We start from the raw sequence: 22,029 nt of genomic DNA on the forward strand, positions 1-22,029 counted from the left end.
ATCTCCAAAAGTCATAAAGTTAAAGATGAAGCATTCTTTTCAACACTTTAAGCAAGATTAGTGTATTATTTTTGTTTTGTACAATTTTAGAGTGAAAAAAAGGAAAGGAGCACCATGCAAAAGTTTGGGCACCCCAAGAGATTTGAACTCTCAGATAACTGTTACCAAGGTCTCAGACCTTAATTAGATTGTTAGGGCTATGGCTTGTTCACAGTCATCGTTAGGAAAGGCCAGGTAATGCAAATTTCAAAGCTTCATAAGTACCCTGACTCCTCAAACCTTGTCCCAACAACCAGCAGCCATGGGCTCCTCTAAGCAGCTACCTAGCACTCTGAAAATTAAAATAAATGATGCCCACAAAGCAGGAGAAGGCTATAAGAAGATAGCAAAGAGTTTTCAGGTAGCCGTTTGCTCAGTTCGCAAAGTAATTAAGAAGTGGCAGTTAACGGGGGCAGTGGAGGTCAAGTTGAGGTCTGGAAGACCAAGAAAACTCTCCCAGAGAACTGCTCGTAGGATAGAAACATAGAAAATAGGTGCAGGAGTAGGCCATTCGGCCCTTCGAGCAGGCACCACCATTCCGTACGATCATGGCTGATAATCCAACTCAGAACCCTGTACCAGCCTTCCCTCCATACCCCCTGATCCCTTTAGCCACAAGGGCCATATCTAACTCCCTCTTAAATATAGCCAATGAACTGGCCTCAACTGTTTCCTGTGGGTGAGAATTCCACAGATTCACCACTCTCTGTGTGAAGAAGTTTTTCCTAATCTCGGTCCGAAAGGGCTTCCCCTTTATCCTCAAACTGTGACCCCTCGTTCTGGACTTCCCCAACATCGGGAGCAATCTTCCTGCATCTAGCCCGTCCAATCCCTTTAGGATTTTATATGTTTCAATAAGATCCCCCCTCAATCTTCTAAATTCCAACGAGTATAAGCCTAGTCGATCCAGTCTTTCATCATATGAAAGACCTGCCATCCCAGGAATCAATCTGGTGAACCTTCTTTGTACTCCCTCTACAGCAAGAATGTCTTTCCTCAGATTAGGGGACCAAAACTGCAGACAATACTCCAGGTGTGGTCTCACCAAGGCCTTGTACAACTGCAGTAGTACCTCCCTGCTCCTGTACTCGAATCCTCTTGCTATGAATGCCAGCATACCATTCGTCTTTTTCACCGCCTGCTGTACCTGCATGCCCACTTTCAACGACTGGTGTATAATGACACCCAGGTCTCGTTGCACCTCCCCTTTTCCTAATCGGCCGCCGTTCAGATAATAATCTGTTTTCCTGTTTTTTGCCACCAAAGTGGATAATCTCACATTTATCCACATTAAATTGCATCTGCCATGAATTTGCCCACTCACCTAACCCATCCAAGTCACCCTGCATCCTCTTAGCATCCTCCTCACAGCAAACACTGCCGCCCAGCTTCATGTCATCCGCAAACTTGGAGATGCTGCATTTAATTCCCTCATCCAAGTCATTAATATATATTGTAAACAACTGGGGTCCCAGCACTGAGCCTTGCGGTACCCCACTAGTCACTGCCTGCCATTCTGAAAAGGTCCCATTTATTCCCACTCTTTGCTTCCTGTCTGCCAACCAATTCTCTATCCATATCAATACCTTACCCCCAATACCGTGTGCTTGAAGTTTGCACACTAATCTCCTGTGTGGGACCTTGTCAAAAGCCTTTTGAAAATCCAAATATACCACATCCACTGGTTCTCCCCTATCCACTCTACTAGTTACATCCTCAAAAAATTCTATGAGATTTGTCAGACATGATTTTCCTTTCACAAATCCATGCTGACTTTGTCCGATGATTTCACCGCTTTCCAAATGTGCTGTTATCACATCTTTGATAACTGACTAGCATTTTCCCCACCACCGATGTCAGGCTAACCGGTCTCTAATTTCCCGGTTTCTCTCTCCCTCCTTTCTTAAAAAGTGGGGTTACATTAGCCACCCTCCAATCCTCAGGAACTAGTCCAGAATCGAAAGAGTTTTGAAAAATTATCACTAATGCATCCACTATTTCTTAGGCTACTTCCTTAAGCACTCTGGGATGCAGGCCATCTGGCCCTGGGGATTTATCTGCCTTTAATCCCTTCAATTTACCTAACACCACTTCCCTACTAACATGTACTTCCCTCAGTTCCTCCATCTCATTGGACCCTCTGTCTCCTACTATTTCCGGAAGATTATTTATGTCCTCCTTAGTGAAGACAGAACCAAAGTAGTTATTCAATTGGTCTGCCATGTCCTTGCTCCCCATAATCAATTCACCTGTTTCTGTCTGTAGGGGACCTACATTTGTCTTAACCAATCTTTTTCTTTTCACATATCTATAAAAGCTTTTACAGTCAGTTTTTATGTTCCCTGCCAGTTTTCTCTCATAATCTTTTTTCCCTTTCCTAATTAAGCCCTTTGTCCTCGTCTGCTGGACTCTGATTTTCTCCCAGTCCTCAGGTGAGCCACTTTTTCTGGCTAATTTGTATGCTTCTTCTTTGGAATTGATACTATCCCTAATTTCTCTCGTCAGCCATGGGTGCACTACCTTCCCTGGTTTATTCTTTTGCCAAACTGGGATGAACAATTGTTGTAGTTCATCCATGCGATCTTTAAATGCTTGCCATTGCATATCCACCGTCAACCCTTTAAGTGTCATTTGCCAGTCTATCTTAGCTAATTCACGTCTCATACCTTCAAAGTTACCCCTCTTTAAGTTCAGAACCTTTGTTTCTGAATTAACTATGTCACTCTCCATCTTAATAAAGAATTCCACGATATTATGGTCACTCTTACCCAAGGGGCCTCTCATGACAAGATTGCTAGTTAATCCTTCCTCATTGCTCAATACCCAGTCTAGCATAGCCTGCTCTCTGGTTGGTTCCTCGACATGTTGGTTCAAAAAACCATCCCGCATACATTCCAAGAAATCCTCTTCCTCAGCACCCTTACCAATTTGGTTCACCCAATCCATATGTAGATTGAAGTCACCCATTATAATTGCTGTTCCTTTATTGCACACATTTCTAATTTCCTGTTTAATACCATCTCCGACCTCACTACTACTGTTAGGTGGCCTGTACACAACTCCCACCAGCGTTTTCTGCCCCTTAGTGTTATGCAGCTCTACCCATATCGATTCCACATCCTCCTCGCTAATGTCCTTCCTTTCTATTGTGTTGATCTCCTTTCTAACCAGCAATGCTACCCCACCTCCTTTTCTTTCATGGCTATCCCTCCTGAATATTGAATATCCCTGAATGTTGAGCTTCCATCCCTGGTCACCCTGGAGTCATGTCTCTGTGATCCCAACTATATCATATTCATTAATAACAATCTGCACTCTTAATTCATCCACCTTGTTACGAATGCTCCTTGCATTGACACACAAAGCCTTCAGGTTCGCTTTTACAACAATCTTAGCCCTTTTACAATTATGTTGAAAAGTGGCCCTTTTTGATTTTTGCCCTGGATTTGCCGGCCTGCCACTTTTACTTTTCATCTTACTACTTTTTGCTTCTACCCTCATTTTACACCCCTCTGTCTCTCTGCACTTGTTGTGAATTAACCTCCTCTTAGTCTCTTTAATTTGATTCCCTCCCCCCAACCATTCTAACTTAAAGTCACCTCAGTAGCCCTCGCAAATCTCCCCACCAGGATATTGGGCCCCCTAGGATTCAAGTGTAACCCGTCCTTTTTGTACAGGTCATGCCTGTGCCAATATACGTCCCAATGATTCAAAAACTTGAATCCCTGCCCCCTGCTCCAATCCCTCAGCCACGCATTTAACCTCCACCTCATTGCATTCCTATTCTCACTGTCGTGTGGCACAGGCAGTAATCCCGAGATTACTACCTTTGCGGTCCTTTTTCTCAACTCCCTTCCTAACTCCCTATGTTCTCCTCTCAGGACCTCTTCCCTTTCCCTACCTATGTCATTGGTACCTATATGTACCACGATCTCTGGCTCCTCACCCTCCCACTTCAGGATATCTTGGACACAATCAGAAATATCCCGAACCCTGGCACCAGGGAGGCAAACTACCATCTGGGTCTCTGGACTGCGTCCACAGAATCACCTATCTGACTCCCTTACTATTGAGTCCCCTATCACAACTGCCCTCCTCTTCCTTTCCCTACCCTTCTGAGCTACAGGGCCGGACTCTGTGCCGGAGGCACGGCCACTGTTGCTTCCTCCAGGTAAACTGTGCCCCCCAACAGTACTCAAACAGGAGTACCTATTGTCAAGGGGTACAGCCACCGGGGTACTCTGTATTACCTGACTCTTCTCCTTCCCCCTCCTAACCGTGACCCACTCGTCTGCCTCCCGTAGCCCCGGTGTGATCACCTGCCTGAAACTCCTCTCTATCAACTCCTCACTCTCCCTGACCAGACGAAGGTCATCGAGCTGCAGCTCCAGTTCCCTAATGCAGTCCCTTAGGAGCTGCATCTCGGCGCAGCTGGTGCAGATGTGGACGTTCGGGAGGCTTGGAGACTCCAGGGCCTCCCACATCCGGCACCAAGAACAACAAACTGCCCTCACACTCATACTGACCCCTCCTCAAATAACAACAAAAAATGAATACTAAACCTTCCTCGCCTCGCCCATTTCCACCTAAACCCATTGAGCCGAAGCCCTTGAGCCTTCACTCTGCTCCCGGTTCACTCCGCCGCCCGCAAACTACGCTGCCGGCTGTATGAGGCTCTGTTTCTTTTAAATCTTCCGCGCTTCACTGCCCGTCACACGCCTGCGCAGTCCTGCCTCTCTGAACGCCAATGGAAAAAAAACCCGAAAAATTCAAAAATGGCTTCCTCTGCACTCCCGCTCCGATTCTCAGACTTCCTTCTTTGAATTAAACCCGAAGCAGGATTTCTGTCCTTTTAAATCTTCTGCGCTTCACTGCCCGAGGATTGCAAGAGAGGCAAATCAAAACCCCCATTTGACTGCAAAAGACCTTCAGGGAGATTTAGCAGACTCTGGAGTGGTGGTGCACTGTTCTACTGTGCAGCGACACCTGCACAAATATGACCTTCATGGAAGAGTCATCAGAAGAAAACCTTCCCTGCGTCCTCACCACAAAATTCAGCGTCAGAAGTTTGCAAAGGAACATCTAAACAAGCCTGACGCATTTTGGAAAACAAGTCCTGTGGACTGATGAAGTTAAAATAGAACTTTTTGACAGTAATGAGCTGTATGTTTGGAGAAAAAAGGGTGCAGTATTTCATGAAAAGAACACCTCCCCAACTGTTAAGCACGGGGGTGGATCGATCATGCTTTGGGCTTGTGTTGCAGCCAGTGGCACGGGGAACATTTCACTGGTAGAGTGAAGAATAAATTCAATTAAATACCAGCAAATTCTGGAAGCAAACATCACACCCTCTGTAAAAAAGCTGAAGATGAAAAGAGGATAGCTTCTACAACGGGATAATGATCCTAAACACGTCTCAAAATCCACAATGGACTACGTCAAGAGGCGCAAACTGAAGGTTTTGCCATGGCCCTCACAGTCCCCTGACCTAAACATTATCGAAAATCTGTGGAGAGACCTCAAAAGAGCAGTGCATGCCCAAGAATCTCACAGAACTAGAAGCCTTTTGCAAGGAAGAATAGGCGAAAATCCTCCAAACAAGAATCTTAGCTGGCTAAAGAAAGCGTTTACAAGCTGTGATACTTGCCAAAGGGGGTGTTACTAAGTACTGCCATATAGGGTGCCAAAACTTTTGCTTCGGGCCCTTTTCCTTTTTTGTTATTTTGAAACTGTAAAAGATGGAAATAAAAAAGTTTTCTTGCTTAAAATATTAAAGAAATGTGTCATCTGTAACTTTATGCCCTTTGGAAATCAGGTCATCTTTTACTCACTTAGCTATTCACAGTAACAGAAATTTTGACCAGGAGTGCTCAAACTTTTGCATGCCATTGTATATATTGGCCTCCAAACAGTAGCTGGATGTTGACTACAGATTACAACGGGAGATAGAAAAGGTGTGTCAAAAGGGCAATGTTATGATAGTCAATGGGAGATTTTAACATTGAGGTCGATTGGGAAAATCAGTTTGGTAACGGATCTCAAGAGAGTGAATTTGTTGAATACCTATGAGATGGCTTTTTAGAGCAGCTTGTCATTAAGCCTACTAGGGTATCAGCTATGCTAGATGGGGTGTTACATAATGAGCCAGAGGCGATTAGGGAGCTTAAGGTAAAGGAACATTTAAGAGCCAGTGATCACAATATGATTGTGTTCAACTTGAAATTTGATAGGGAGAAAGTAAAGTCTGACATAGAAGTATTTCAGCGGAGTAAAGGAAATTACAGTGGTATGAGAGAGGAGATGGTCAAAGTAAATTGGAAGGAGATGCTGGCAGGGATGACAGCAAAGCAACAATCGCTTGAGTTTCTGGGAAAAATGAAGGTGGTGCAGGATAGATGTATTCCAACAACAAATACTCAAATAGCAAGACAGTACAACTGTGGCCAACAAGGGAAGTCAAAGCTAATGTATAAGCAAAAGAGAGAGCATACAACAAAGCAAAACGTAGCAGGAAGATAGAGGATTCAGAAGCTTTTAAAAACCTAGAAACGAACTTAAAGAATCATTCAGAGGGAAAAGATGAAATATGAAAGCAAGCTGGCAAACAAAATCAGGGGGATAAAAAAGCTTTTTCAAGTATATAAAAAAGAGATAAGAGTGGATATAGGAGCACTAGAAAATGAGACCAGAGAAATAATGGGGGACAAGGAGATGGCAGATGAACTAAATGAGTATTTTGCATCAGTATTCACTGTGGAAGTCACCAGCAGTGTCCCAAGTGTGTTAATGTGTGAGGGGAGAGAAGCGAGTGCAGCTACTATTTACAAGGGAGATGATGTTCAAAAAGCTGAAAGACTTAAAGGTGCTTAAGATGAGGGGCCCAAAACTGTTCACAATACTCAAGGTGAGGCCTTACCAGTGCCTTATAAAGCCTCAGCATCACATCCTTGCTCTTGTATTCTAGACCTCTTGAAATGAATGCTAACATGACATTTGCCTTCCTCACCACCAACTAAACCTGCAAGTTAACTTTCAGGGTGTTCTGTACAAGGACTCCCAAGACCCTCTGCATCTCAGATTCCTGGATTTTCTCCCCATTTACAAAATAGTCCGCACATTTATTTCTACTACCAAAGTGCATAACCATGCATTTTCCAACATTGTATTTCGTTTGGCAATTTCTTGCCCGTTCTCCTAAACTGACTAAGTCCTTCTGCATCCTACTTTTTTCCTCAACACTACCTGCCCCTCCACCAATCTTTGAATCATTTGCAAACTTGGCAACAAAGCCATCTATTCCATCATCTAAATAATAAATATATATATTTAAATCTATCTTTAAATCTATATATATCTTTAAAAGATCATTTCTAGTGCCACCAAAATCTCTAACGCTACCTCTTTCAAAACCCAGGGTGCAACTCATCAGGTCTGGGTGAGTTATGTACCTTTAGGTCTTTCAGCTTTTTGAGCACCTTCTGTCTTGTAACAGTAACTGCACCCACTTCTCTTTCTTCACACACTACAATGTAAGGCATACTGCTCGTGCCTTCCACAATGAAGACTGATGCAAAATACTCATTTAGTTCATCAGCCATCTCCTTGTTCCGTCATTATTTCTCCTGCCTCATTTTCTAGCAGTCCTATATCCACTCTCATTTCCCTTTTAACATACTTTAAAAAAACTTTACTATCCAGTTTGACATTATTTGCTAGCTTGCTTTCATATTTCATCTTCTCCCTTCATGACCAGATGAACTGCACCCTAGGGTTCTGAAAGAGGTAGAGCTTGTGGAGGCATTAGATTATGAAGACACGCAGTCCTCTTTTACTGTCATTTAGTAATACATGCATCAAGAACTGATACAATATTTCCTCCGGTGTAATATCACAAAACACAGGACAGACCAAGACTGAAAAAACTAACAAAACCACATAATTATAACATATAGTTACAACAGTGCAACAATACCATAACTTGATGAAGAAGCCCATGAGCACAGTAAAAAGTTCAAAGTCTCTCAAATGTCCCACATCTCACGCAGACGGAAGAAGGAAGAAAAACTCTTCCTGCCATGCCGACCACAGTCCGACTCTGAGTCGTCCGAAAACTTCGAGCCTCCGATCAGCTCTCTGACACCGAGTACTGAGCGCCATCTCTGTCCGAACGATTCGAACTCAATCTCAGTTGCCAACAGCAGGCAAAGCCGGGGATTTTGAGGCCTTCCCTCCGAAAGATTCCCGACTGCGCAGTAACAGCAGCAGCTAACTGGCGTTTCAGAAATTTCTCCAGATGTTCCTCTGTGCTTTCACGTCTGGCTCCATCAAATCAGAATTGTCCACGGCCCCTATTTAACGGATATGATATCATTTTTCACCGGAGAGCTGCGCACGCGCGATGCGCTGCTCTCTCTCCTCCCGCTTAACAAAATTAGTAATGATCTTTCAATAGTTCCAAAGGACTGAAAAATTGCAAATGTCATTCCACTCTTTAAGAAAGGAGGGAGGCAATAGAAAGGAAATTATAGACCAGTTAGCCTGACCTCAATGATTGGGAAGATGTTGGAGTCAATTCTTAAGGATGAGTTCATGGAGTACTTGGTGACACAGGACAAGATAGTAGAAAGTCAGTATGGTTACCTTAAGGGAAAATCTTGCCTGATGTCCATTCGAATTCTTTGAAGAGATTAAAAGTAGGATAGATAATGGGAATGCAGTGAATGTTGTATATTTGGACTTTCAGGCGGCCTTTGACAAGGTGCCACAAATGAGGATGCTTACCACGTTAAGAGCTCATGGTGTTACTAACATGGTCAGAGCATTGGCTGATTGGTAGGAGGCAGCAAGCGGAAATAAAAGGATCCTTTTCTGGTTGGCTGCCAGTGACTGAAGGATTTCTGCAGGGGTCGGTGTTGGGTTTGCTTCTTTTTATGGTGTATATCATTGATTTAGATGATGGATAAGGTAGCTTTGTTACCAAGTTTGCAGGTGATACCAAGATTGGTGGAGAGGCAGATACTGTTGAGGAAGCAGAAAGGCTGCAGAAGGACTTAGACAGATTAGAAGCATGGGCAAGAAAGGGACAATTGAAATACAATATTGGAAAATGCATGGTCATGCACTTTGGAAGAAGAAATAAATGTGTAGATTATTTTCTAAATGGGGAGAAAATCCAAAAATCTGAGATGCAAAAGGGCTTGTCCTTGTGCAGAACACCATAAAGAATAACTTGCAGGTTGAGTCAGTGGTGCGGAAGGCAAATGCGATATCAGCATTCATTTCAAGAGGTCTATCATATAACAGCAGGGAAGTGATACTGAGGCTTGATAGGCACTGCTGAGGCCTTACCTTGAATATTGTGAACAGTTTTGGGCTCCTCATCTAAGAAAAGGTGTGCTAGCAATGGAGAGGGTTCAGAGGAGGTTCACAAGGATGATTCTGAAAATGAAAGGGTTAACACTGAGGAACATCTCATGGCTTTGAGCCTGTACTCGCTGGAATTTAGAAGGATGAGTGTGAGGATCTCATTGAAGTGTTTCAAACGTTGAAAGGCTGAGACAGAGTAGATGTGGAAAGGATGTTTCCCATGGTGGGAGAGTCTGGGACAAGAGGGCACAGCCTCAGAATAGAGGGGCATCCATTTCAAACAAAGATGCAGAGAAATTTCTTCAGCCAAAGGTGGTGAATTTGGGGAATTTGTTACCACAGGCAACTGTGGAGGCCAGGTTGTTGGGTTCAAGGTGGAGTTTGATAGATTCTTGATTGGTCATGGCATCAAAGATTACAGGGAGAAGACTAGGGTGTGGGGCTGAGGAGGGGAAAAAAAGAACCAGCCATGATGGAATGGCGGAGCAGACTTTATAGGCCAAATAGCCTAATCCTGCTGCTATGTCTTATGGACTTGGAGGAGGAAGTGGAAGGATGGGTTACTATGTTTACAAATGGCACAAAGGTTAGTACAGTTGTGGATAGTGCAGGCTGTTGGTGGATTGAGTTAAGAGTCGCAAGGTGATGTTGCAACTCAATAAAACACTGGTTAGATTATACCAAGATAATTGTGTTCAGCTCTGGAAATATTCTGTAAAAGTACATATCAATAAAGTGGCAGGTTCTGGAACACGCTCCAAGCTCAACTATAAATTCTATAATAATTCATTATTTGATTTATCACATGGACTCCTAGTGGTCAATAGTAAATTACAGAAAGCTGGCTGTAGAGAAAGGGGTAGCTGAGGTGTTGTAGGATAGAAATTTCCTCGATGTTGGCAAATTCATAATGCACGTCAATGGAGATCAAAATTATGAAGAGTTTTAATTAAACACAGAAGAAAAGTTTTCTTAGATGAAGATCAATAGTTGAAAGTATACATGCTTGATCATCACAAAAGAAACAGTTTAGGAGACATTAAGTTTAAGCTGTCATTAAATAGCAATACCCTACGGAGGGGTGCAAATAAAATCTATCGCAGGATGCAAATCAAAGTACTAGAAAAAGAAAAAAAAATAGTATGGGGAAAGGGATGAGTAATGAAAGACTTGATTCATCAGATAGTATTGGAAAGTAAATTTAGGATGGAGATGAGGAGGAACTGCTTTTCCCAAAGAGTGGTGAATTTGTGGAATTGCTTGCCCAATGAGGCATTGGAGCGTCAGTAAATATATTAACAAGGTTGGATAGATTTTTGCATAGGAGGAGAATTAAGGGTTATGGGGAAAAGGCAGGTAAGTGGAGATGAGTCCATGGTCAGATCAGCCATGATCTTATTGAATGGCGAAGCAGGATTGATGGGCCAGGTGACCTACTCCTGCTCCCATCTCTTATGCTCTTACTCAATTTTACATGATAAAACCATCATTACTTGGTACACCTCATCGCATCTTACTGAAGAATCCTAATAGACTCACCTGTGTAGGCTGGTTTAAAGCCAGGAGGTGGGGGCCATGCTGAAGGACCTGCCGTGCTGTGAAAATCTTCATCACATTGTGGGCGAGACTCGCTGCCATTCCGTTGGATTCTCAAACATGTCATATACATCAAATAGGCAAGGCCAAATAGTAAAAGCATTACTATAATATTGGATGAATTGCTGAAAACCGTGGGATTTTCATACTTAGACGACTGATGACTGAATCCAGAGTTTGCTTTTGGTCTATGAAGACCTTCCTCAGTAAGATCTAAAACATATTCCAAACCACAAGATCCCCTCAAAATGTAAGGATCTTCCGGGAAGTTGTAACCTTCACAACTGACTGTAACTGCTCCAAATCGGTAAGCAATGTCCATATCTGCCTTGCATTCCCACTGTGTAGGAAAGGGAGAAACAGAATTAGGTTTTTTTAAATACATACAAATAAATAATTAAAACCTCCACTTGTGGATTCTTCAGCAGTATAAGGTCAGTCACAGAACCATTGTTCTCGCAGATCTTCTCAAATGAGGACACATCTATTCCTTGCTATTGAAGATTTCTAATAGATTTCTCTACTTCTCAACTTAAATTAATTTAAATTTCTGAAAAACCTTTTCTAAACTAAGAATCTGCACAATAATTTTTTTACTTCGACATGATCAAAATATTATAGGAACAACTGTAGCTTGGTTACTATATTCAGAACAAGTGGTTCGAAAACTACACTGAAATAGTTGCAGTAACAAGCAAGACACTGGAGGAACTCAGCAGGAGGGAGGGAAACAAAACGGCAACGTCTTATAGAATATAGAATAGTACAGCACAGTACAGGCCTTTCGGCCCACAATGTTGTGCTGACCCTCAAACCCTGCCTCCCATATAAGCCCCGACCTTAAATTTCTCCATATACCTGTCTAGTAGTCTCTTAAACTTCACTAGTGTATCTGCCTCCACCACTGGCTCAGGCAGTGCATTCCACGCACCAACCGGTCTCTGAGTAAAAAACCTTCCTCTAGTATCCCCCTTGAACTTCCCACCCCTTACCTTAAAGCCATGTCCTCTTGTATTGAGCAGTGGTGCCCTGGGGAAAAGGTGCTGGCTATGGTCTCAAGTCGAGATCCTTCATCTGTGCCAGATCTGCTAGGTTCCTCCAGCATCTTAATACTCTAAATTTTTGCAGCAGCAGGCAATTCTGTCTCCTGTTATAGTTCAAAGTGTGTATATACCATTCATTTACCCACCTGCACATCATAGCCATCCCAGCCTTTATTATAACACTGCACAACCTGCGGAATAAAGGAATTGCAGCCAGCTGTGCCGCCAACACAGTGCAGCTGGGGCACCGGGCTAGCTCTCCGGCCACTTGTATATCGTCCGCTGTACAGTGTCAAAGCTTGGACTTCTCGAAGGAGGACCCTTTCTGTGGAAAAGATAAATATTGCCATTTAATTCCTAAGTTCCCTTGTGAGTTGACGATGAGAGGTGGGGGTTGAGAAAGGCACAGAGAGAAATAGAGGGAGGGATTGGTGGGGTGGAGGGTGAGATTGATAGGCTGACGTAGTGAAAGGCAAGTACCAGGGAAATTCAATCCCTGTTCTTTCTCAGGAAGGTGGGGTAAGATCAGGAGTACGAGTACAGAGGTGTTTGCAAGGACTCCAACAATCAGAGTGCTGGGAAAAACCCATTTTCTGATAAAGGAGGTAATCTTCAATGTCCTGGAGTGGAAAGCCTCACCTTGACAACAGATGACAGAATCTGAGAGAAAGAAACGGGTTTCTTATAAAAGACAAGCTGGAAAGATATGTATTCTAGGTAACTGTTGGAGTCAGTGAGGTCGTAATAAATGCCAATGGATAGTCTGTCTTCTCAGAAAAGAGAGAAAGGTATAAATAAAGGGGAGAGAGTAGTCAAAAATAGTCCAAGGGAATTTGAAGGCAAGGTGGAACTTGGTAGCAAAGTTGATAAAATTGACAAATTGACTCAAAGCTGCAGGAACAGAATTAGAAAAAAATTATTACTATTATAGGGTTTATTATTGTCACATACCAAGAGTCAGCGAAAACTCATCCGGTATACTGCTTGTACATATTATTACACAGTGCATTGAGTTAGAAAAGAGTTAATCAATAAGTACAGTGCAGGTAAACAATAAAGTGAAAGATCCTAGCAAGGTAGATCGTGTGGTCAAGAGTTATTCTTATTGTTAGAGTAGATACCAAACATCATGATGAAGGGCAGCGGGATGGGTGCATATGAGACCAGCAGAGGGTGTCAGACCCTTCACTTGGGCCAGTGTTTCTGTAGTTAATCTCACAACACTAGGCAAGGTTATTTGAAAGCAGAATCACCTCCTCAACCCCAGTTATAGTTTCTTTACACAGGAAGCACAAATGGTTCAGAGGGAGAAATTTTTGCACAGGGAGGGTGTTGAAGGCTAGGAGGCATTGCCTGCAGAGGTGGGAGGCAGAATATTCGTCGAAACCAAATGCAAGTATATGATATTAATATAGTACCGTGGATAGGGTGGGAAGAAGGGCCGGTTTCTGAGCTGTACACGATGACCGAGTCTAAGATGCAGATCTGATAATAAGACATAGGGGCAGAATTAAACCATCAGCCCATCAAGTCTATTCCCTTATTTCAACGTGCTGAATTATCATTCCCTCAACTCCATTCTCCTGCCTCCTCCCCATAACCTTTGACACTGACTAATCAGGAACCTATCAACCTTCACTTTAAATATACTCAATGACTTGGTCTCCAGATTCACCACCCACTGGCTAAAGAAATTCCTCATCTCTGTTCTAAACGGATGTCCTTTTATTCTGAGGCTGTGCCCTCTGGTCTGAGTCTCCCCCGTTATAGGAAACGTCCTCCCCACATCTACCCTGTCTAGGCCTTTCAATATTTGAAAAGTTTCAATGAGATCCCCCTCACTCTTCTTAAACTCCATCAAGTAGAGGCCCAGAACCTCAAACACTCCTATGTTAACCCTTTAACTCCTGGAATCATTCTTGCGAGCTTCCTCTGGACCCTCTGCAATGCCAGTACATCTTTTCTGAGATAAGGGGCCTAAAACTGCTTACAATACTGCAAGTGTCATCTGACCGATGCCTTATAAAGCCACAACAGTACATCCTTACCCCTATATTCTACTCCTCTCAAAATGAATGATAACATTGCATTCACCCTTATTCCCACCAACTCAACCTTTAGGAAATCCTGCATGATTCCCAAGACCCTTTGCACATCTGATTTTTGAATTTCCTCCCAGTTTAGAAAATAATCTTCACCTTTATTCCTTTTACCCATACACTTCAGTACATTGTACACCTTCCGCCACATTCTCCCAGTCTAGGTCCTTCTGAGGATTCCATGCACCACCACCCCCAACCTAAAGTCATATTGCCCACAAACTTGGCCACAAAGCCATCAATTCTGTCATCACATAGAGCTAGAAAAGCAGTCCCAACAACTGCAGTGGAACACTATTAGTCATCAGCAGCCAACCAGTAAAGACACCCTTTATTCTCACTTTGCATCCTGCCAATCAGCCAATCTTCTATCCATTCTAATATCTTTCCTATAATACCATCAACTCTTACCTTGTCAAGCAGCGTCACTTGTTAAAGGCCTTCTGAAAATCCAAGTACACAACATCCACTGACTATTCTTTGTCTACTCTGCTTGTTATTTCACCAAAGAATTATAACAGATCTTGTCAGGCAAGATTTATCCTTAAGAAAACCATGCCTATTTTATCATGTGCCTCCAGGAACCCCAAAATCTCATTCTTAATGAAGGCCTCTAAAATCTTCCCAACTTCTATCTTTTCCTATCTCCCTCCCTTTTTAGAGTGGACTGCCATTTGCAATTTTCCAATCCTCCGCAACTATTCCAGAATCTAGTCATTCTTGAAAGATCAATACTAATGTCTCCGCAATCTCTTCAGCCACACTTTCAGAAGCTTGGGGTATAATCCACCTGGCCCAGGTGACTCATCTACCTTCAGACTTTTCAACTTCTCCTTTGTGCAGCAACTACACTCACTTCTACCCCAACACCCTTGAATTTCTGGAGCACTGCAACTTCACTCCACAGTAAACACTGATGAAAAATACTGAAGTTCATCCTCCATTTCTTTGTCCTCCGTTCCTACCTCTCCAGTGTCATTTTTCAGTGGTCTGATTATCAACTCTCACCTCTCTTTTACTCATTTTACAAATCTGTAAAAAGCTTTGGTATCCTCTTTCATATTACTGGCTAGCTTAGCTTCATATTGTCTCTCCTTAATGTTTTTTCTGTTGATTGCTGCTTGTTTTATAATTTTCCCAATCCTCTTTTTACCCTTGCAGTTTCTTAACTCTACCCACAAGGTTTCTGCATCCTCCAATCCTGTCACCAATTCCCACCCCATTTCATTTTTTTACCACCAGAGCCACCCCAACCCCTCCGCCTATCTGCATGTCCTTTAGATACAATGTGCACCCTTGGATGTTAAGATCTTCTGTCAGCCATGACTCACCAATGCCCATAACTTCATTCCTGCCAATCCTGTGCAACAAGATAATCCACATAATTTTGTATACCATGTGCATTCAAATAACACCTTCAGTCCTACATTCATCATCCTTTTCAATTTTGCACCCATGTTACAATTCAACTCATTCCACTGACTGCAATTTTGCCCCATCATCAGCCTGTCTTTCCTCACAATCTCACTAAACACGGCATCTACTTGTATAGCAACCAATAGACAATATAGACAATAGACAATAGGTGCAGTAGGCCATTCGGCCCTTCGTGCCAGCACCACCATTCATTGTGATCATGGCTGATCATCCACAATCTGTATCCAGTTCCTGCCTTATCCCCACAACCTTTGATTCTGCTATCTTTAAGAGCTCTATCCATCTCTTTCTTGAAAGCATCCAGAGACTTGGCCTCCACAGCCTTCTGGGGCAGAGCATTCCATATATCCACCACTCTTTGGGTGAAAAAGTTTTTCCTCAACTACGTTCTAAATGGCCTACCCCTTATTCCCAAACGGTGGCCCCTGGTTCTGGACTCACCCATCAGCGGGAACATGCTTCCTGCCTCCAGCGTGACCAATCCCTTAATAATCTTATATTTTTCAATAAGATCCCCTCTCAGCCTTCTAAATTCCAGAGTATACAAGCCCAGTCGCTCCAATCTTTCGACATATGACAGTCCCGCCATCCTGGGAGTTAACCTTGCGAACCTACGCTGCACTCCCTCAATAGCAAGAATGTCCTTTCTCAAATTTAGAGACCAAAACTGCACACAGCACTCCAGGTGTGGTCTCACCAGGGCCCTGTACGGCTGCAGAAGGACCTCTTTGCTCTTATACTCAATTCCCCTTGTTATGAAGGCCAGCATGCCATTAGCTTTCTTCACTGCCTGCTGTACTTGCATGCTTGCTTTCAGTGACTGACGCACAAGAACACCTAAATCTCATTGTGCTTCCCCTTTTCCTAACTTGACTCCATTCAGATAATAATCTGCCTTCCCGTTCTTATCACCAAAGTGGATAACCTCACATTTATCCACATTAAACTGCATCTGCCATGCATCTGCCCACTCACCCAGCCTGTCCCAGTCACCCTGCATTCTCATAACATCCTCCTCACATTTCACACTACCACCCAGCTTTGTAACATCGGCAAATTTGCTAATGTTACTTTTAATTCCCTCATCTAAATCATTAATATATTGTAAACAGCTGTCCCAGCACTGAACCCTGCGGTACCCCACTGCGGTACCCCACTGGTCACCGCCTGCCATTCCGAAAGGGACCCATTAATCACTACTCTTTGTTTTCTGTCAGCCAGCCAATTTTCAATCCATGTCAGTACTCTGCCCCCAATACCATGTGCCCTAATTTTGCCCACTAATCTCCTATGTGGAACTTTATTAAAGGCTTTCTGAAAGTCCAGGTACACTACATCCATTGGCTTTCCCTTGTCCATTTTCATAGTTACATCCTCAAAAAATTCCAGAAGATTAGTCAAGCACGATTTCCTCTTCGTAAATCCATGCTGACTCGGACCGATCCTGTTTCTGCTATCCAGATGTGTCGTCATTTCATCTTTTATAATTGACTCCAGCATCTCTCCCACCACCTACGTCAGGCTAACCGGTCTATAATTCCCTGTTTTCTCTCTTCCTCCCTTCTTGAAGAGAGGGACATTAGCCACCCTCCAATCCACAGGAACTGATCCTGAATCTATAGAACATTGGAAAATGATTACCAATGCGTCCATGATTTCTAAAGCCACCTCCTTAAGTATCCTGGGATGCAGACCATCAGGTCCCGGGGACTTATCAGCCTTCAGACCCAACAGTCTGCCCAACACCATGTCCTGCCTAATATAAATTTCCTTCAGTTCATCCATTACCCTAGGTCCTTTGTCCACTATTATATCTGGGAGATTGTTTGTGTCTTCCCTAGTGAAAACAGATCCAAAGTACCTGTTCAATTCGTCTGCCATTTCCTTGTTCTCCATAATAAATTCACCCGCTTCTGTCTTCAAGGGCCCAATTTTGGTCTTAACTATTTTTTTCCTTTTCACATACCTAAAGAATCTTTTACTATCCTCCTTTCTATTCTTGGCTAGTTTACCTTCGTACCTCATTTTTTCTCCACGTACTGCCTTTTTAGTTACCTTCTGTTGCTCTTTAAAAGTGTCCCAATCCTCCGGCTTCCCACTCATCTTTGCTATGTTATACTTCTCTTTTAACTTTATACTGTCCATTACTTCCCTTGTCAGCCACGGCCTCCCCTTACTCCCCTTAGGATCTTTCTTCCTCTTTGGAATGAACTGATCCTGCACCTTCCGCATTATTCCCAGAAACACTTGCCATTGCTGTTCCGCTGTCATCCCTGCTAGGGTATTGTTCCATTGAACTTTGGCCAGCTCCTCCCTCATAGCACCATAGTTCCCTTTGTTCAACTGTAATACTGATACTTCCGAGTTTCCCTTCTCCCTCTCAAATTGTAGATTAAAACTTATCATATTATGGTCACTAGCTCCTAATGGCTCCTTTACCTCGAGGTCCCTGATCAAATCCGGTTCATTGCACAACACTAAATCTAGAATTGCTTTCTCTCTGGTAGGCTCCAGTACAAGCTGTTCTAAGAATCCATCTCAGAGGGACTCCACAAACTCCCTTTCTTGGGTTCCCAACCAGTTCCCATCCCCCTGCCAAATTTGCTTAAACCCTCTTCAACAACTCTAGTAAACATAGAAAATAGGTGCAGGAGTAGGCCATTCGGCCCTTTGAGCCTGCACTGCCATTTATTATGATCATGGCTGATCATCCAACTCAGAACCCCGCCCCAGCCTTCCCTCCATACCCCCTGACCCTCGTAGCCACAAGGGCCATACCTAACTCCCTCTTAAATATAGCCAATGAACTGGCCTCAACTGTTTCCTGTGGCAGAGAATTCCACAGATTCACCACTCTCTGTGTGAAGAAGTTTTTCCTAATCTCGGTACTAAAAGGCTTCCCCTCTATCCTCAAACTGTGGCCCCTCGTTCTGGACTTCCCCAACATCGGGAACAATCTTCCTGCATCTAGCCTGTCCAACTCCTTTAGGATCTTATACTTTTCAATCAGATCCCCCCTCAATCTTCTAAATTCCAACGAGTACAAGCCCAGTTCATCCAGTCTTTCATATGAAAGTTCTGCCATCCCAGGAATCAATCTGGTGAACCTTCTTTGTACTCCCTCTAAGGCAAGGATGTCTTTCCTCAGATTAGGGGACCAAAACTGCACACAATACTCCAGGTGTGGTCTCACCAAGGCCTTGTACAACTGCAGTAGTACCTCCCTGCTCCTGTACTCAAATCCTCTTGCTATAAGTGCCAGCATACCATTGGCCTTTTTCACCGCCTGCTGTACCTGCATGCCCACTTTCAATGACTGGTGTATAATGACACCCAGGTCTCGTTGCACCTCCCCTTTTCCTAATCAGCCACCATTCAGATAATAATCTGTTTTCCTATTTTTGCCACCAAAGTGGATAACTTCACATTTATCCACATTAAATTGCACCTGCCATGAATTTGCCCACTCACCCAACCTATCCAAGTCACCCTGCATCCTCTTAGCATCCTCCTCACAGCTAACACTGCCACCCAGCTTCGTGTCATCCGCAAACTTGGAGATGCTGCATTTAATTCCCTCATCTAAGTCATTAATATATATTGTAAACAACTGGGGTCCCAGCACTGAGCCTTGCGGTACCCCACTAGTCACCGCCTGCCATTCTGAAAAGGTCCCGTTTATTCCCACTCTTTGCTTCCTGTCTGCTAACCAATTCTCCACCCACACCAATACCTTACCCCCAATACCGTGTGCTTGAAGTTTGCACACTAATCTCCTGTGTGGGACCTTGTCAAAAGCCTTTTGAAAATCCAAATATACCACATCCACTGGTTCTCCCCTATCCACTCCACTAGTTACATCCTCAAAAAACTCTATGAGATTCGTCAGACATGATTTTCCTTTCACAAATCCATGCTGACTTTGTCCGATCATTTCACCGCTTTCCAAATGTGCTGTTATCACATCCTTGATAACTGACTCCAGCAGTTTCCCCACCACCGACGTTAGGCTAACCGGTCTATAATTCCTCAGTTTCTCTCTCCCTCCTTTTTTAAAAAGTGGAGTTACATTAGTCACCCTCCAATCCTCAGGAACTAGTCCAGAATCTAACGAGTTCTGAAAAATTATCACTAATGCATCCACTATTTCTTGGGCTACTTCCTTAAGCACTCTGGGATGCAGACCATCTGGCCCTGGGGATCTATCTGCCTTCAATCCCTTCAATTTACCTAACACCACTTCCCTACTAACATGTATTTCACTCAGTTCCTCCATCTCACTAGACCCTCTGTCCCCTACTATTTCTGGAAGATTATTTATGTCCTCCTTAGTGAAGACAGAACCAAAGTAATTATTCAATTGGTCTGCCATGTCCTTGCTCCCCATAATCAATTCACCTGTTTCTGTCTGCAGGGGACCTACATTTGTCTTTACCAGTCTTTTCCTTTTTACATATCTATAAAAGCTTTTACAGTCTGTTTTTATGCTCCCTGCCAGTTTTCTCTCATAATCTTTTTTCCCCTTCCTAATTAAGCCCTTTGTCCTCCTCTGCTGAACTCTGAATTTCTCCCAGTCCTCAGGTGAACCTACTACAAGGGTCCTGACGAAGGGTCTCGGCCTGAAACGTCGACTGTACCTCTTCCTACAGATGCTGCCTGGCCTGCTGCATTCACCAGCAACTTTGATGTGTGTTGCTTGAATTTCCAGCATCTGCAGAATTCCTGTTGTTTACAAGGGTATTAGTTCCCTTTAAGTTCAGACATAACCGATCCTTTTTGTACAGGCCACAACTTCCCCAGAAAAGATCGCAATTACTCAAATCTGAGACCCTGCCCACTACATCAATTCCTCAGCCATACATTCATCTACCAAATCAACTCATCCTTGCCGCCACTGGTACATGGCACGGCAACCATGCAGCTTTCTACCCAACTCCCTGTATTCTCTTTTAAGGACCTTCTCCCCTTACCTACTAATATGTACCACCACTTCTGCAACACGCACAAAATACTGGAGGAACTCTGCAGGTCAGGTCGCATTTATGGATATGAATAAACATTTGACGTTTTGGGCCAATAATGGGAGGAAGGGAAGGAGGGACACCAAGAGGGAGTGATAGGCAGGTGAGGAGAAGAGTCTAGAGTGGGGAATAGAAGAGAAAAGGGGGAGGTGAAAAGAGGAAAAAAATACCGGAAGGAGGAAATATAAGGTCTTGCTTCTCCACCCCGAGAGAGGCCTCATCGAGGCCGTGGCAGCAGTTAAAATGTTTGGCCACCGGGGAATGCCGATTTTCGGTGGATGGAGCGGAGGTGCTCGACCAAGCGGTGTCCCCATTTACACTGGGTCTCCCCGATTCAGAGAAGGGGCGCGCCGGATGCAACAAGACGAGCCCAGCAGATTCGCAGGTGAACCCCGGGAGGAGGGCTTGGGGCCCCAAATGGAGGTGAATACGGGCAGCAGGATGTAGCAGCTGGGCCGGGCCGGCTGCAATGGGGTAGGTGCCAGCAGGTAAAGCCACGACTGCTGGCCGCCCGCTCACCCAGGGGTCGGCACCAACCCCTGGCATCTCTGTCCGTGAAGAGCCCAGGAACAGCAGCCTTACCAGAATCGTGCGCCGCCGCCGCCGCCACCGCAGCGCCAAAACACAACAAGACCGCCGCCGCTGCACCGACACCAACACCCAAGCCGCCCATCTTCGCCGCTCCTACCCGCTGCGCATGCGCCCGGCCGTCGCCGCCGCCGTGCGGTGACGTCACATTTGGCGGAGGGTGACGTCTGTCGCTCCGCCCCCTGCCCTGGGGGCCCGGTGACGCTGAACTGGGAAAGGGCGGGCAGGGTCCCGGGAGTCCTGCAGCCTGACACCCAACCAGTCAGGACAGCTCCTTCCCCTCAGCCCTCACATTTCTGAAGGGACAAATAAACCCATGAACACTACCTCATTACTTTCTACAGGCTTGCAGTACTTATTTAATTACTTACTGTAATTTGCAATAATAATGATTTATTATTATGTATTGCAAAGTGCTGCCATATCACAATCGATTTCACAACATATGCCGGGTATATAAAACACATAAAAATTATTGAAGAAGATACAGCTATATAAGGAATACAAAAAAGTCAAGTCGGGAGTTAAGAGTGCAATATTCGGAATAAGTGGTTGTTAAGTTATGCAGAGAAGGACATACCGGATACTGTTTACTCATATCCACCTGCAAAGATGTTAGGAATACTGTATGTCGGTAAGAGTAGAGAAAAATAAGATTGTTTTAAGTAACTTGGACATCTTAGAAAGTGAAATTCTGCTTCAGCTGAAAAGGCTGAAAGATAATAAATCTCCAACGCCAGACGACATATATAAGGGTATTTAAAGAGGTCTGTGATTTATATATACAAACCCCTAACATGTATTGTTCAAAGGTCACTGAAGACTGGTGAAATCCCAAAA

General features: G+C 43.9%; 1 protein-coding gene across 1 annotated transcript in view; it reads right to left on the reverse strand.

Annotated features, from left to right (window-relative positions):
* saraf (store-operated calcium entry-associated regulatory factor) overlaps positions 1-21,336 on the reverse strand; it is a 44,410-nt gene extending 23,074 nt beyond the window's left edge. The window contains exons 1-3 of the mRNA XM_063039171.1: positions 21,184-21,336; positions 12,191-12,369; positions 10,945-11,341 (exon numbers count right to left, since the gene is read on the reverse strand). Coding sequence (XP_062895241.1) covers positions 10,945-11,341; positions 12,191-12,369; positions 21,184-21,274 — 667 coding nt within the window. The 5' untranslated portion in view covers positions 21,275-21,336. The remainder of the gene's footprint in view (positions 1-10,944; positions 11,342-12,190; positions 12,370-21,183) is intronic.
* Positions 21,337-22,029: the final 693 nt, after the last annotated feature.

This window comes from Mobula hypostoma (genome assembly GCF_963921235.1).
Source record: "Mobula hypostoma chromosome 16 unlocalized genomic scaffold, sMobHyp1.1 SUPER_16_unloc_2, whole genome shotgun sequence".
In the NCBI taxonomy this organism is placed as follows: Eukaryota; Metazoa; Chordata; class Chondrichthyes; order Myliobatiformes; family Myliobatidae; genus Mobula; species Mobula hypostoma.